The 17,678-nt window shown below is 33.4% G+C and overlaps 2 protein-coding genes across 2 annotated transcripts; both read left to right on the plus strand.

Annotated features, from left to right (window-relative positions):
* Positions 1-4,444: 4,444 nt before the first annotated feature.
* On the plus strand, positions 4,445-17,335 carry LOC131842810 (uncharacterized). Its single transcript, XM_059191377.1, has 2 exons — positions 4,445-4,642; positions 17,195-17,335. Exons 1-2 carry the CDS (start codon positions 4,445-4,447, stop codon positions 17,333-17,335), a joined length of 339 nt encoding a protein of 112 aa, XP_059047360.1.
* On the plus strand, positions 7,063-8,299 carry LOC131842809 (uncharacterized). Its single transcript, XM_059191376.1, has one exon. The coding sequence runs from the start codon at positions 7,089-7,091 to the stop codon at positions 8,259-8,261; it is 1,173 nt and encodes a 390-aa protein (XP_059047359.1). The 5' UTR covers positions 7,063-7,088; the 3' UTR covers positions 8,262-8,299.
* Positions 17,336-17,678: the final 343 nt, after the last annotated feature.

Raw genomic sequence — 17,678 nt, forward strand, 5'->3', positions numbered from 1 at the left:
ATTATACTAAGTGTTGAATGATATTGTTAAATTATTTAATTAAAGTCAGCCGAGCACCTAACATATCAATTCTGTCTAATGATATCCTCTGAACCACACGATACAGACTTGCATGTCTTGTGTTGGTTCGCCGTAATGTGTATTAAGAAAGAAAGAAAGAAAAATATTTTATTCAGTGCAATGTAAAAGTGTTCTATTGGCAAATAAAGTTATATTATATATTATAATAATTATCTGCACTCGCCCTCTAACGTCTGGTGAAGCTGTAAAGGCCAGCTGCGGCCAACAGCATTAGCGTAGTCCGAAAAAAAAAGCAATGTCACTGCATGAATCGACAACATATTCATTTTTAATTAATCAATTTGTTAATTCCTGATATTCTTTCACGTTATTAATTGGTAATAATTTTTATTTCAATTAATTTGTAATAACCTCTGATCACTTAACAGCTATGAAAAGTTCCGAATGATGTAGATAGAAAGAAAGAAAGAAAAACATTTATTGACAGCTATTATTACATTTACACATTTGATAAATGTAAATTTTACACATATATATATAAAGAAAGTGTTTATATAGAGAAAGAGAGTTTCAGAGTTCAAAGAGGTGTTTATATGTATATATATATATATACATACATACCGTATGTATATTTTAATGTATATTTTTTTTTAAATAATTACTGTATAATAATAATTCATGTGACCATTCAAAATATGTGGCCGAGTCGTTACAACAGAAGTCCCGTGTAAAAGTTAGTATGTGATAATTGCCGTTATAGTGTATGTATGGTATTACCACACCATACCACGCCTATCTATAACCGATAGTGGTATTGACAGTTTACATAGTACACAGTGAATATTTTATCGTTAACAGATTACAAGTAAATTCAGTTACAATAACAAAACGTTACGGAATAGTTTACCACTTGTAAACTATATTATAATTAATTACAATTTATACATTACATATACATACATACATGTAATATATGTAATGATAAAGTGTTTCAGTGTCCGACAATTTATTCTGCAATGGCTTTATCAAAAGTCGGACACATTAGCGCCAGATGTGACCGGGCGCCCGGCCTTAAACTTTTTCGGCACCGACGTATAGTAATGAAATGGATCGCTCTCTCATTTGTTATGTGCGATTTTTTTTTGTTATAACAAACGAGCATATATAGGATTGGAATTGGACGGTGGTAGTTGTTTTGCTATCGGTAAAAACCAATCGGATGCCTTTTAGGTGGCTAGTTCTCTATCCAAAATTCTTCTTTTTGAAGTCGATATACAAAAAGAAGAATTTTCACTTTAATATACAAATGTATATTTGTTGATTGTGTTAAAGCTGCTTTCTGTTTGCTTTGGGAGAAGTGGAAATTTTGTACTTAAATTTAAATGAAACGACGTTGTGTCTTCGCGGTTGTATTTTGGCGACTGATTGTAATGTACACAAACGGTGGCCGGCCGGCAGAAACACACATAACTATAACTGCGGTCCGGTATAGACCAACCAATATTAAAATATTATTATTATTATTAAATATTCATAATATTAATACTAGATTTAAAGAAAAACTTGCTGTCCCCAAGTATCGTTTAGAAAAAGTTAATAGGTCTTTTATGGGAATAGGTATAAAAATTTACAATAAGATACCAAATGATATGTTGGAATTACCCTTAAATAAATTCAAAACATCTGTTAAATCATATTTACTGAGCAAAGGCTATTACTCACTAAACGATTACTTGAATGACGAGTGTGCATGGCAATAGTTGTTCATGCACTGAATTTTCATTTAATGTTAGACATAGACACCTATATAAATATACATTGTAAATAAACTGGCTTTAAAAAAAAAAAGTAATTCAATTGAGTTTCTTGCCAGTTCTTCTCAATTGGATCTATATACCGAACTGGACGGTAGGGAAAAATAAAATTATAATGTAAAATTTTGACGTCCATAAGCGGCTAAAATGTCCTACATGAATAAATGATTTTTGAATTTTGAATTTTTGAATTTTATATAATTTGACGACCTCGGTGGTCTAGCGGTCTAGCACACCGCTTTACGACCGATGGTCGCGGGTTCGATTCCTCGCACGGCACAAACATTTGTATTCACGAGTATGATTGTTTGTATCGGTCTGGGTGTTTTCTATGTATAGTATATATGTATTTACAAAAAAAAAACTATGTATCATCAGTTATCTAGTAGCCATAACACAAGCTTTAGGTAGCTTAACTTGGTTCTAGATGGCGCTGTGTGAATTGTATGTAAGTCCGTTTGGTCCTACAAGGATATAAATAAATAATGTTTGAGAATAAGGAGAATGAATATACAAAAAGTCTAGTCTAAAAATAATTCTTACACTAAATGTATGTAATGTAAACATACTGCCCGTACTCAACTGACGATGATTAAAATCATTTCATTATTAACTGGCTGTACCCGCGACTTCGTCTGCGGCGAATAACTTCATTTTTCTAAGATAAACGTAGCCTAAGTTACTCCTTATTACATCCGCTACCTGCCAAAAAAGTCCCGTCAAAATCGGTCGAGCCATTTAAGAGATTAGCCGAAACAAACAGACATACAAACAAAAATAGTAAAAAATATTATTTTGGTGTATGTGTATTACACATTATATTCATATGCATGTAGTAAAAACAGTTATTTCAATATTACAAACAGACACTCCAATTTTATTTATTGTATTTGCTTCTTCTTTTCTATATACTTACTCTGTTTTTATTTTGTAATTTTGTTGATATGAATAAACCAATTATCTATTTACGACATCGGTGGTCTAGCGGTCTAGCACACCGCTTCACGTCCGACGGTCGCAGGTTCGATTCCACGCCACAAACATTTGTGTTCATGAGTATGATTGTTTGTATCGGTCTGGTTGTTTTCTATGTATAATTTGTATATATTTACGAAAAAATAAATTATTTATATATTTATATCAGTTGTCTAGTACCTATAACACAAGCTTTAGCTAGCTTAACTTGGGTCCAGATGACGCTGTGTGAATTGTTAAAAAAAATAGTCTGAAGATACCCAATTCTCTTTGTGGGACAAAATAAAGCACATCATACATTATTATAACTCATACATGCCAGTTTCCGGAGCGCTGACAGACGTGATAAGTGATTGATAACATTATCAGCCACGTATCACCTTATCAATTGGATGTCGATGTAGATGACTATTCTCTGTACGTACTCATAAAATCATCTTGTTTTTATATTTTATAAAGGTACCTTCACACCATGATTATACATGTATTTTTTTTAAATAAATATATGTAATATATTATAAGTAATTATAAGTAAATTTCTGTAGTAATTATATAGTTGTTTGTTCTCCTTATTGTTGTTTCATTAAATGGTAAAAAAATCATTAAAAAGGCTGACATTGAAAAATTCATTAAAAAACTGATCATTAAATCAGTTCTTTTAATAAAATGTTATCTATACATATAAATAAAACTGGAGTGTCTGTTTGTAATATTGAAGTAACCGTTTTTTACTACATGTATATGAATATAAATACGGCACATACACCAAAATAACATTTTTTACAATTTTTATATTGACAATTAATTACTAACTTTGTGTAGAGGACATTTAGTAGTTGTAAAATTTGCTTATTTTCATTGCGTAAGTTTCTACTTGTACAATCATTAAGCTTTTTTAAACTACCTAAATATATATATTTTTATATATATATTTAGGTATAAATATCTACATAATATATAAGTACCCGTACAAACAATCATACTCATGATTACATATGTTTGCACTTTGAGAGAATCGAACCTGCAATTACCGGAAAGTAAGGCGATAAACCGCTAGACTGACGAGGCTGACAACATAAACAACAAATATGATATATATAACATACACATCACTATGTACGAGTATGTTGTAATTAAACATAAAATTATTACCATGAAAGCACAATTTACAACATACACATCTCTATGTATGTTCTAAAAAAACATACACTTATGTCTGTATAGAAAATACATTCATAATATATTCTCTATATAAAATTCTCGTGTCACAGTTTTCGTTCCCATACTCCTCCGAAACTTGACCGATTCTTATGAAATTTTGTGAGCGTATTGATTAGGTCTGAGAATCGGCCAACATCTATTTTTCATCCCCTAAATGTTAGGGGTAGTCCACCCCTATTTTTTTTTTATTTTACGGCAAAACAACGTTTGACGGGACAGCTAGTATTCTCTATATTATTATTTGAACAGGAATCATAATAACTATGTATATGTATGTATGAACCTTAAGAAACATCAAATTTGTATCTAGTGAGTCATTTACTGATAAAATACTGATAAATATCTATATATACTGTATTAAAAGCGTACTCATTTTATTGCTAAGACAGTAAACAATGAAATTCTATTCCAAAATGGGTTATACATCGATTTGTGTTACAATTTTCGTAGTGTTATACATAAGTGCAACCTCAGGCACCGATCTAAATTTGGGAACGACTGTAAATGGTCAGTTAGCTTACGTAGAGAACGTGAAGTTATCATCTTTCCCTCTGAAGGTTAGAACCAAGAATGTATTCTACAATGACGAGCAAAATCCTAAAGTTATAAAGGTAAATATTGATTTATACAATTTAGAATGGATGTGTGGTGTGACGAGGATAGACAAGATAAAGAATGAATACATCAGAGGAAGTATGAAAGTGGCACCGATGTCAGAGAGGTTAAAGAGTAATCGTCTATCGTGGTATGGGCATGTAATGCGTAGGAATGAAGATCATATCCTAAGGACGGTGTTACATATGAATGTTGATGGTTATAAGGGTAGAGGAAGTCCGAAAAAGAGATGGATGGACTGTGTGAAAGATGATATGGTGAGAAAGGGAGTAAATAACGGAATGACTGCGAACAGAGATGAATGGAAGAGAAAAACATATTACGCCGACCCCAAATAAATGGGATAAGGAAGAAGCAGATGATGATTGATTTATTCAATTTAGAATATTATTACTATTTAGTTACAGTCTCTTATCATATAAAACACTTCCTTTGCAAAAAAGGAATATTATTGCTATAAACTATTGTTTTTTGTCAATTTATATTTCTAAACTAGCTGTACACGCGACTTCGTCCGCGTGGGATTAAACTTTATTTTTCCATATTAAAAGTAGCCTAAGTTACTCTTTGTTACATCAGCTACCTGCCAATAAAAGTCCCGTCAAAATCGATCCAGCCACTTCAGCGATTAGGCGGAACAAACAGTCAGACAGACTGACAGACAAAAATTGTAAAAACTGTTATTTTGGTGTATGTACCGTACTCGTATATATATTCTTCAAAAAAACTTGCTATAAAATTGAAGAATTCGTTAACGATAATAATGTTTCTATACATAAACTTAAAATCCACAGCGCTGGCAATATTATCTGATTACATTAATAATGAGTTCTTAGTTTCTATGTTGATTATCGCATGCCTCTTACTTGTTATACTGTAATTATAATATATACAAAAAATCTATTAAAAAGAGCAACACACAAGTTTCATTCTTCTTGTGATGAATCTGCATTCCGAATGGTAGAATCAAAATATGACTATTCAAAAGTGCTTTTGATAATAATAATGAGTTTATTTGAATAAAGATTATTTCTATTTTCTATTGTGTGATTTTTGTAATAGAAATAGATATATAAATAATCTTTATTCGATTAAATTTAATATAATCTCTTTTGAATAGTCACATTTTTTAATTCTACCACTCATTCGGAACGCAGACTCATCACAAGAAGAATGAGCAAGAAACTTGTGTGTTGCTCTTTTAAATAAATGTTGTTTAAGTAGATTTAATGTTGTTTTAAGTAGGTTTACATTAACAAGGATTAGACAGGATTAGTAAATAAACAATCCAGGAAAATTAAACATACCGTTATCTATACTAATCAAATCGTATTACTGAGGAGATAAACTTGTTTAAATATAGATAACACTTAGATCAATTGAAACATATTATCTATCTATCTATATACACTTAAGTTAGTATGTTAAACTACTAATATATACATATAAATAAAATTGGAGTGTCTGTTTGTAATATTGAAATAACCATTTTTACTACATGCATATGAATATAAATACGGTACATACACCAAAATAATATATCTTACATTTTTTGTCTGTCTCTGTCTGTCGGTCTGTCTATTTGTTCCGGCTAATCTCTGAAATGGCTGGACCGATTTTAACGGAACTTTTTTAGGCAGGTAGCTGATGTAATAAGGAGTAAGTTAGGCTACTTTTATTTTAGACAAATAAAATTAATTTTGTTGATAATATTGGCTGGAAACGTTATAGACATTTTATTTTATATTTTGACATTGATTTAAAATTTTACTTACTTCTTTGCTTTCCATCTTTCTAACAACATAAATGCAATAATGAGCACCGTCCAAGATCTCGCAGATATAGGGAAAGTCATAGAAGATGTTTCCGTTGCGGCGATTCTGTTAGGCGGTCTTACATTAAAATATGAACCCCTTATCATGGGACTAGAGAATAGCAACATTGAAATTACCTCTGATTTGGTCAAAACTAAACTTTTAAATGAGTTATCTCGCGATACGGTAACGATATCACGTCTGTTTTGATTGCTCTGCTATATTTAATTCGAATCTTAATCATATTGCAATTTTAAGATAATTTTAAACTGTAATATTATTCCAATACTAATAACTAATTGAAATTGTGAACTTTAAACTGTGTGATGCACGGATAAATATCATTTTGGACGAAAGTGTTATTAAAAGTGAACGTTATAAATAAATTGAATCAGCTTTGTGAGTGACAGTGAACTGTGCGTTGAACTAATAAGTTATTGACCTTTCAATAGTTCATTAGCCGCTATAGGATTGCAAGTGCAAGAGATTACATATTTCGACAAACCTAAACATCAGTTATTGGCATAGTGGTCTGACTGATACTTTCAGTGCATTTGGTGGCCCTGGTTCAAATCCCACCGAAGCCAAATTTCTTTTTTCTTTAATTTCTTCATCTTGTCATAATAAAATGTCTTCTAACAGTATTATATGTAATGGATGCCAAACTACTATTCGAGATAGAAGATATTTGTTGTGCGGTGGTTGTAATGGGTATTATGATTTAATTTGCGCTAACGTTTCTGAGCAGCGCTTTTATAATACCCTCACAAAGGAGCACAGGGACGCTTGGAGATGTGTGGAATGTATTAGCAAGAAGCCCAAAAGAGATAACACCAATACACCCGTTCGTGTTGCTGTAGATAATATCACAATGCAGCGTGGAGCAGCAGTAAAAAGTCCTATGGAGCTCGATATGTCTATAGTGGAGCAGCCTCTGTCACTCACATCGAATCTTAATGACACTGCCAATAATGTGACAGTGGAAATGACAGATTACCAGTCACTTGTTATTGAAATGCGATCGTTTAAAGAGGAACTGAGGGAGGATATGAGAGTCAACCGCGAACAACTTAAAGTTATGACAGATACCTTGTCTGCGCTCATAGGCAGGGTAGCTGAATGTGAAAACCGCATTGATAAACTCAATGACCGTTTGGTTCTATTAGAGTGCAACACAAACACAGATAATGAACCTGGCAACAAATCCCTAGCAGAGTCCATTAAGCAGTTAAAGGCCGAAATAAATGAAAGGGACCAAGACCTTTTACTGAATGACTTGGATATATCTTGTGTTCCGGAGACCGGTGGCGAAAGCCTGCCACATATATTAAAAACTTTGGCTAGTAAGCTAGGAGTTACTATAAGCGATCAAGATGTCATCAGTACGGAGCGCGTGGGCCGCGTGTTGGAGTTTCAGCAGTCAGACACGTCGAAACCGACCCAAGAGACCTCTACTCGCCCTCGTACCATTGTGGTGCGGTTGGCACGGCGTGCAGTACGGGATGAGCTGTTGAGAGCTGCTCGAGTGCGCCGTGGTGCAACTACTGAGGGGTTGCACCTCCCAGGGGTTCCGAGACGGTTTTACATAAACGAGAGATTGACTAGAGTTAACAGGATGTTGTTTCGACGAGCGCGTGAATTAGCGGAGCGGCTTAACTGGCGCTACGTGTGGACGAGAGGTGGTCGAATATTTGCACGTCAATTCCATGGCCATGACTGTCCGCGATTCCGCCTAAAAACGGAGGAGGATCTCGAACGCATTTTTGGTCCAGATCCATTTCGTTCTTCAGCCATTAACTAAGTTAAAGAGTGGATATGTTTCCAGTGACGTATCTGGCGATGACTATTTTACTTGTTATTTTCATATTTTACACTTTGTTTTTATCATTTTTTTAATAAGTAAGAGTATAATCAGCATGAAGTACAATTATAGTTATTTGTCAACTTGTGTAACACCAGTTAGAAAAACTTTTTTCCTATATATATATTTTAAATTATCTAAACTCTTCAATAGGGAATCTTATAATAATTTTGTACGTACAATGGAAAGTGTATATAAGCAGTTAGAGTGCTATATTTGCAAAATGGAAACTTTAATGGAACATATATATAGCTATTATTCTTTATTCTTTGTTTTTGATTCATTTTTATTTAATATGTCTACAAATAAGCATATTGGTTCATTGAAGTCTCGTTGTGGTATATTTAATTGTTGGACTACTTATGTTTTTGTTATGTTTGTTGTATCTAAGAGTGTTATGCAGAAACGTAAGTGTGTGTGTGCACAGCAATGTTGCAAAGTTTATGGGATCCTAATGTACGAATTCATGTTCTCTTTCAATTATTTGGCTGTTCTTTTTCCGTTTATTTTGTATATAATATTCACATGTATTCTAAGCTCAATTATTATTATTTCTCAAATCTAATACACTATCGTAATATACGTATTTTATTAACCAGTAAAATTCAATCATAAAACTAAATTTCTTAAGTTAGCACTATATAATGCTGGTTCTCTGAATACTGGACATGACGACTTTCTCATAGCAATGGATCGTTTTAAAGCTGATATTGTTGCGATAAATGAGACATGGCTACCAGTAGGTCAAGAGGCTCGAGCGCCAGTGGTTCCCGGCTATTGCCTACGTAACGCACCACGCCCTCAAAACATACGTGGTGGTAGGGGAGGCGGTGTTGCATTCTATGTACGAAAAGACTTAAGGGTCCGATTTGAAAAGCATGCTGACGTCGGCATTGAGCAATTATGGCTATCGACGAGATCGAACGGGTATAGTCTAATTGTGGGAACAGCATATAGGCCACCATGGATGAATATTGATATGTTCATAGATGCATTGACAGACACAGTTACACACTTTTCTAAATATGACTACGTTGTCCTACTTGGTGATTTTAATGTGGATATGCTTAATAGATCTCATAGTAGCACTTTGAAAATAGAAGACTTTTTGCAATGTTTATACCTACAACAGGTGGTGACTGAACCTACTCATCTCTCGGTTAATTCTCACACATTACTAGACCTTGTATGCACTAATTGCCGGATACATGATGTAAATGTCTCAAACATCACTGGATCACTCGGCCATGCCATGATAAATGTTAATGTAACATTAAAAAAACTCAAAACAACACCAAGTACTTTTGAATATAGAGCTATCAAGAGGATAAATTTGAGAGGGTTCAGTCAGGATCTTATGGCCTTAAATTGGAGAGTACTTCAGATTTTGCCTAATATAGATTGTATGGTGGATAAATATAGTTCCTTCCTTATGACTCTTTTTGATAGGCATGCCCCAATAGTATCTATGACAGTGAAGCAAGATCAGTCTCTTCCTTGGATAACGGACACAATCAGAAGTATGATAGAATTACGTAATAGGGCTTATGACACTTATCGACGTTCTGGGTCTGATGTGCAAAAGCAATATTATAAAGACCTTAAGAAAATGGTAATCAATAGTATTAAAAATGAAAAGTGTGCTTATTTTAATTACTTTATCAATTCTAATGCTGACAATAGTAAGGTATTTTGGAAGAATATTAAAGAAAAAATACTAGTGGATCCTAGTAAAGCAAAATGTCTGCCAGACTTCCTTAGTGACCCCGATATTATTAATGATCACTTCTTAACACAAGCTGGGTCAGATACAGTATCTTTATCTCAATTAACATTTTTTGAATATCACAAATTTGACACACAAAAACCCCAGTTTAAATTACAACCAGTCACTGAAAGTGATGTTGCTCGTTACATACTATCAATAAAGTCCAATGCTATCGGAAGTGACTGTATTAGCCGTGATATGGTACTGCTTACACTTCCACAAACTTTGTCTATTGTCACAGATATGGTAAATGAGTCACTCACTACTGGCTTGTTTCCTTCCCAATGGAAAAGGGCACTAATCACTCCATTGCCCAAAATTGAACATCCCAATGATTATAACGATCTCAGACCCATAAGTATTTTACCATTTCTCTCAAAAATTCTGGAAAGGGCTGTATATAATCAGGTTGTACATTATGTTACTGCTACTAATATACTACCGTCACATCAATCAGGATTCCGCAGGGGCCGTGGTACTGTTACAGCGCTGCTAGACGTGACAGACGATATACTTGCAGAACAAGATGTTGGACGTGGTTCAGTACTTGTTCTTCTCGACTTCACTCGTGCATTTGACAGTCTTGATATCTGGTTGCTTCTTTCCAAGTTGTCCTATTATGGATTCGATGCACATGCAATCAAATGGTTTACAAGTTACTTGAGCAACAGATGGCAATCCGTAAAACTACGTAGACATGATGGCTCATACTCGGTATCCACTCCGAAACCAGTAAAGCGTGGAGTTCCCCAAGGATCCATATTGGGTCCTCTTCTCTTTAATATATATTGTGCAGATCTACCTAACGTTATTGAACATTGCAAATATCACTGTTACGCTGACGATATACAACTTTATATCTCGTTAAAGCCAACAAAAATTAGAGAAACATTGAAGGCCCTTAATGAGGATTTGGGTAGAATAGCTGATTGGTCTTCTAATAATTGTCTCAAACTTAATCCGTCCAAGTCTAAATTTATGATTCTTGGTAGTAAAAAACAGATTGAAATGATCAAAAATAGCGACCCCGTTGTAAAAATTTTAAATACTTGTTTACAGGAGGTTAGTGAAGCCAGGAATCTGGGTATTGTTTTTGATTGCCAACTCCGTTTTGAGAGCCATATCCGGAATCTTGTAAAGAACTGTTTTTATAAATTGAAAGTTTTATATAAAATAAGAAATTGTGTAAATGAAAAAACGCGCATCACTCTATGCGAATCATTAATTTTGTCTAGGCTAAATTATGGAGATTTGGTGTACGGACCTCGATTACTTTACAAAACTCGTCGAATGATTCAACGTGTACAGAATGCATGCTGTAGATTCTGTTTTGATATTCCTCCGCGTACACATGTATCTCCGTTCATAAATAGGGCTTCAATGCTAAATATGGAATCACGTCGAAAATTACACCTTGCAATGCTTATGTTCAACCTTACAAAGCTGAAAAGCCCAGAGTATCTTTACCAAAAGCTAAGGTTTCGCACGTTCCACGACCAATATGGAGATGGTACACCTAGGACTCTGAGGCCACCATTGGCAGCGCACTCACATAAAACAATAGCGTTTAGAGGATGTTTCCGCTATCAAGCGACCAAATGTTGGAATAATATACCCCCTCCAATTAGAAGTATTCCCTCGAAACTTACTTTCAAGCAAAAATTAAAAGATTTGTTGTTGGAGGAACAAAAGTCAAGTTGATTTGTCTTTGTAACCGTTATACATATAATGTACATATATTTCTTCATTTTCCCCAATATTTGATTAGTGGTTTTGGTTGTTTGATAGTGGTAACACTCAACACTCAACACTCAACACTCAACACTCAACACTCAACACTCAACACTCCTTTTAAACACTTCACACTCTTATGCAATAATTCTATTTTCTCTTTTGTTTTTCATATTTATTTTATTATATGAATTGATAATAATTTCCTATATATTTTATGCCTATATGTTATACCTATTTCTTGTTTTAATATAGTTTTTTTTTTTTTTTCTTTTTTAGTATATTAATATTTATGATAATGTAATAGGGCTGATTACAAGCTGTGGTCTTGTTACACGCGTCCTCGCGTATGTCTCTGGGCAGTGCCTGAATATCAGTGGTTTGCTGCTTGTATGCTGCAAACAATACACTGAGGTGCTGCCTTTTTACGTATGGGCTATGCACACACACTACGTTACTCATACCGTTTTTTGTTATCTGTATTGCATTTTATTTTATCTGTATAATTGTTGTGTATTGTATTTTGTTTGACTTCACTAATGTAATGTGTATATCTGTTTTATTTTTGTTCTTATTATTACAGTGCCTTTTGTGTGTGTGTGTGCCTTTAACGTAAATAAAATTTTTATCTATCTATCTATCTATCTATCTATCGATATGGAGCCTGAATCAGCATTAAAGACAAGGACCCGTCCAGATAAATATAAGAAGCAGAAGAAGCAAATTATATGTTACGATTGCAAGGAGCCAGGACATAAACGCCCGGATTGTCCAAATAAGAAAATCTTTAAAAGCAAGACATCACAAGAATCTTCCGTATTGAGCGCTCACGCTCTTGGAGCAAATGATGGTTTACAAATGAATAGGTGGGTAATTGACTCAGGAGCAACGAAACATATGTCTTCGAGACTAGATTGGATGACGTCTCTTAAACCTTGTTCTGGTAAAGTTACAATAGCAAACGGTACAGATATTAACTGCTCTGGCGTAGGTACTGTTCCCATTAATACTAAAAGTAAATTTTTTGATAGGATTAGTGATGTTGCTTATGTTCCCGAACTAAAGGCGAATTTAATTTCTGTCCAAACTATAGTTGATAAAGGTTATACTGTAATTTTTGATAAAAATGGTTGTAATTTTTATAATTCTAATGATGTTTGTATAGCAGGTAAATCAATATTGCATGGTACGAATTCTGGTGGACTGTATACGTTGGACTGTACTATTAATAATACTACAAAGTTGAGCTACAATGTTTCACATGCCGATATAGTAACTGACTTGTCACAATATCGTTTATGGCATAGGAGGTTAGGTCATCTTTGTCGTTTTGGGTTACAATCATTAAAAGGTCAAGCTATAATACATTTTGGTATAGCAGATAAGGAGCCTTGTGTAGCATGTATTGAAGCCAAGCAGGTCAGAAAACCATTTAAAAGCATTCTATGTAAAAGAGCGACTGAGCCACTACAGCTTATTCATTCTGATTTATGTGGCCCATTACCTGAAGTCTCTTTTCAAGGTAACAAATATGCTTTATTTTTCATTGACGACTTTACACGAATGACTTTTGTATATTTTATTTCAAATAAAACAGAAGTGAAAAATAAATTTATTGTTTTTCAAGCTCTAGTGGAAAAACAATTAAACGGTCATATAAAACAGTTAAGGACGGATAATGGCACTGAATATGTTAATAGTGACTTCATTCAGTTCCTTAACTCTCAGGGCATTACTCACCAAACCACAGCGCCTTATAGCCCACAGTCAAATGGTGTGGCTGAACGTACAAATAGGTCGATTGCAGAAAAGGCTCATTCTTTATTAGCTGACAGTTATTTATCAAAGGCATATTGGCAAGATGCTTTTGAGACAGCTGTATACTTAAAGAATAGATGTCCTCATCGTGCCTTAAGTTGCATGACGCCTTATGAAAAATGGTATGATCATAAACCGAACTTAAATCATCTTCGTGTGTTTGGCTGTAGGGCATTTGTACATATTCCTTCATGTAATAGGAGGAAATTAGATAATAAAGCTGAAGAACATATTTTTATTGGGTATACTACTGAACCTAATACTTATCTTTTTCGTAACGCTCAATGTCCGAGAAAGTTAGTAAAATCTCGAGATGTTTTATTTTTTGAGAATGTTTTTCATAGTATTAAGAACTGTAATACCAATGCTGACTTTTCTAATAATTTACACATGCCTATTATATTTTCTACTAATACAGAAGTAGAACAGGCAGTTGAAGAGGATATATTTGAGGATGCCCAAACTCACGAAGAGACCGTGATACCCTCACCTATAGATCCAAATCAGCATGGAGAAACACCAGAAATCGTAGAAACAGAGCGTCGATATCCTTTGAGAACGAGAAAATCACCTGAGTTCTTAACTTATCAGGTATGTAATTCTATAATGGAACCAGATGAACCTTCTACTTATACGGAGGCAATAAATGCTGTAGATGCTGATAAGTGGAAACAAGCTATGGCAGATGAGTACAGATCTCTCCAAAAACTAAATACGTGGAGTTTAGTAGATAGATCAGGAAAGAAAATCATACCTTGTAAATGGGTATTCAAACAAAAACGAGATGCGCACGGGAACATTGTTAAATACAAAGCACGATTAGTTGCGAAAGGCAACAGTCAAATAGCTGGACTAGACTACTATGAAACTTTTTCTCCTGTAGTTAGAATGTCATCTTTGCGAACTTTGTTTGCATTATCTGTTGAATTTGGCCTAAAGATGCGCCATATCGACGTAGATACCGCATTTCTAAATGGAGACCTTGTGGAGGAGGTATATATGGAACAACCCCAAGGTTTTTCAGAAAACAGTGAGAAAAAGGTATGTAGATTACATAAGTCGCTATATGGACTTAAACAAGCCCCACGTGCATGGAATATAAAATTAGATAATACTTTATCAAAAATGAATTTTACAAAAACTCCTTCGGAACCATGTGTATATACGAAACTTTTTGGTGACGAATTAGTAATATTAGCTATTTACGTTGATGACATAATTCTTTTCTATAAAAATGACATGACATATGACAATGTGAAAAATGATTTGGAAAAGTATTTCAGTTTAAAGGAGTTAGGCGATTTAAAGTATTATTTAGGTATTAATATATCAAATGAAGAAGGGATATTGAAAATGAATCAAAGGACTTTTGTGGAAAAGCTCTTAGCGAAATTTGGTATGCAAGATTGTAAAACGGTACGCACACCAATAAATAAGAAACTAGAGCCTAATGATCAAAACGAATGTTGCTCTTATCCTTATCAGGAACTGATTGGATCCCTAATTTTTTTGGCCACTCATACACGCCCGGACATCGCTTTTGCAACCAGTTATTTGGGTCAATTTAATTCTAATTTTAATAAAACCCATTGGTTAGCCGCAAAGCATGTACTACAATATTTAAAAGGTACCATTGATTATTCACTGACATATCGATGTACAAAGAAAACATTGTACGGGTTCACAGATGCTGATTGGGCGAATTGCGTTGAAACGCGCCGTTCATATACAGGTTTTTATATGAAGCTGGCAGATGGACCAGTTGCATGGGAAAGTAAAAAGCAACCTACAGTGGCTTTGTCCTCGGCTGAAGCAGAATATATGGCTTTAACAGCAGCCGCTAAAGAAGCTTGTTATCTTCGCAGCTTCATATCAGAAGTGACCGGTAAGTTACAGCGCGTTACGATATTTTGTGACAGTCAGTCGGCTATAAAATTAGCGCAAAATCCAGTCCATCATAATCGAACCAAGCATATTGATACGCGATTTCATTTTATCCGAGAAAAGATAGTGGAAGAGATAATTGATGTACAGTTTGTTCCAACAGAAAAAATGTGGGCAGGCATGCTTACCAAACCTTTATGCAATGTTAAATTTAAAAATTGTATAACTAATGTAGGCATTGTATAACTTTTATTATTGTTAATCTCCAATGTCATGTTTATTGTTTATATTGCTGTTACATACATTGTAGATTAAGGGGGTATGTTGATAATATTGGCTGGAAACGTTATAGACATTTTATTTTATATTTTGACATTGATTTAAAATTTTACTTACTTCTTTGCTTTCCATCTTTCTAACAAATTTCCATACGGACGAAGTCGCATGGACAGTTAGTATTGTATAAAAATCAAAAGTAGTGAAAAAATAAAGTGATGCTACTCATTCTACCCTAGCCAATTAAATATTTGGAAACAATGTTTTATATAAAATTCTCGTGTGTTTGTAACATAATTCCTCCGAAACGGGTTGTTCGCGTCTTATGAAATTATGTGTGTATATTCAGTAGATCTGAGAATAGAATGTAAACTATTTCTATACATCTCAATTCTTATTTATTTTTCATTTTAAACTTTATTAATATTATGAAGACGGAAATTTGTGAGTATGGATGGATGTTTGTTACTCTTTCATGCAAAATCTACAAAACGGATTTTAATGAAACTTTACAGTAACATAGCATATACGTCTATACATAAAAAATATTGGCTATAAAATTATAATTTGTTGTTATAAAATAAATACAACCCCTAAATCTATACAATGGTCGTGGGTTCGATTCCTCGCGCGGTACATAAATTTGTATTCATGAATATGATTGTTTGTATCGGGTTAGGTGTTTTATATGTGTATTTTTATTAACTGGGCAGATGCTTACCATTATATATAGTAGTATATATATATATACAAGAGTATATACATGCAAGTGTAGCAACTGGGTACTAGCTCCAGTTACCGTCCACCTGATTAGCCTTTACCCTTCTACCATGAAGTCCTAATTTTTAATAGCAATATTAATTAATTTATTTATTTATTAGCATACAAAACAGATTACAGTCAATATAATAATAGAACTAGGAGCGTGTAGTTCGGTACAAAACTGGATTGTAATCCAACACTATGTATGCCTAAGAGCTAAATTATATAGACGCATTCAATATACGCTAGATAAGGTTATATAATAAAAAGTAAACTAAATAGAAAATGATATATAACTACGTAATGCAATGAATTATCATGTTAACAGAATTTTATTTATATTAAAGAAAAGAAAATTGGTACAATGTTAAATATAATTTGTCTCTTTACGGTGGAAATTTAATTATCTCCGGAACTGGACTAGCGTTGAATGGAAAATATCTATATTTCTATTATTATCTAATAGAAATAGAAATATTAATACTAGTATATATGCCAAAGCAACGTTTTCCGTGTTAGCTAGTGTTACTATAGGATTTCACTAGTAATTTTGCAACAAGCCTTAATTGCCATTCCTGTTACATAGAGTATATATATATATGTAGTACATAGTATATGTATTTTTTTTTTTCAGGGTATATCAGCAGTAGATTTACTCAGAGGCAATGCATCAGCCACAATCACTGCTGGTGGTGTGGGCACCACGTTCGCCAATATACGATTGAAGAGTGAACGAGGTGAAGGACTGGATTACCAAGTTCAAGTGTTCGTCTGATTTTTATGTATAAATACATTTTATACATAAAACATACAACATACACAAACACATTAGAGGTCAAATTCGTATTAAACGTTATGTGTAGATACTATAATATATTTTATATATAAAACATATAAAGTGCACAAATACTAGAGTACAAATTTATATATTATATAGTGTTTATTATAAAATATAATAAAAATGTATGAGTGTGTGTATGTTCATGTACAATATACATACATTCATACATAAATTTGTAATGTCTTATTTTTCTGAATTTATTACTTATTGAATATAAAGGTTGTTTTTTATTTTCTTTTTAATTGATTATATATTATTGATTTGTAATTTATTTTAT

This window comes from Achroia grisella, unplaced genomic scaffold, assembly GCF_030625045.1.
Source record: "Achroia grisella isolate CSIRO2021 unplaced genomic scaffold, CSIRO_AGI_Agris_v1 utg2506, whole genome shotgun sequence".
Lineage (NCBI taxonomy): Eukaryota > Metazoa > Arthropoda > Insecta > Lepidoptera > Pyralidae > Achroia > Achroia grisella.

Excerpts from the sequence above, each read along its gene's own strand:
- LOC131842810 (XM_059191377.1), top strand. The coding sequence starts at position 4,445 with ATGGGTTATACATCGATTTGTGTTACAATTTTCGTAGTGTTATACATA. Across the intron at positions 4,643-17,194 it reads AAAATCCTAAAGTTATAAAG|GGTATATCAGCAGTAGATTT; the intron begins GTAAATATTGAT and ends TTTTTTTTTCAG.
- LOC131842809 (XM_059191376.1), top strand. The coding sequence starts at position 7,089 with ATGTCTTCTAACAGTATTATATGTAATGGATGCCAAACTACTATTCGA.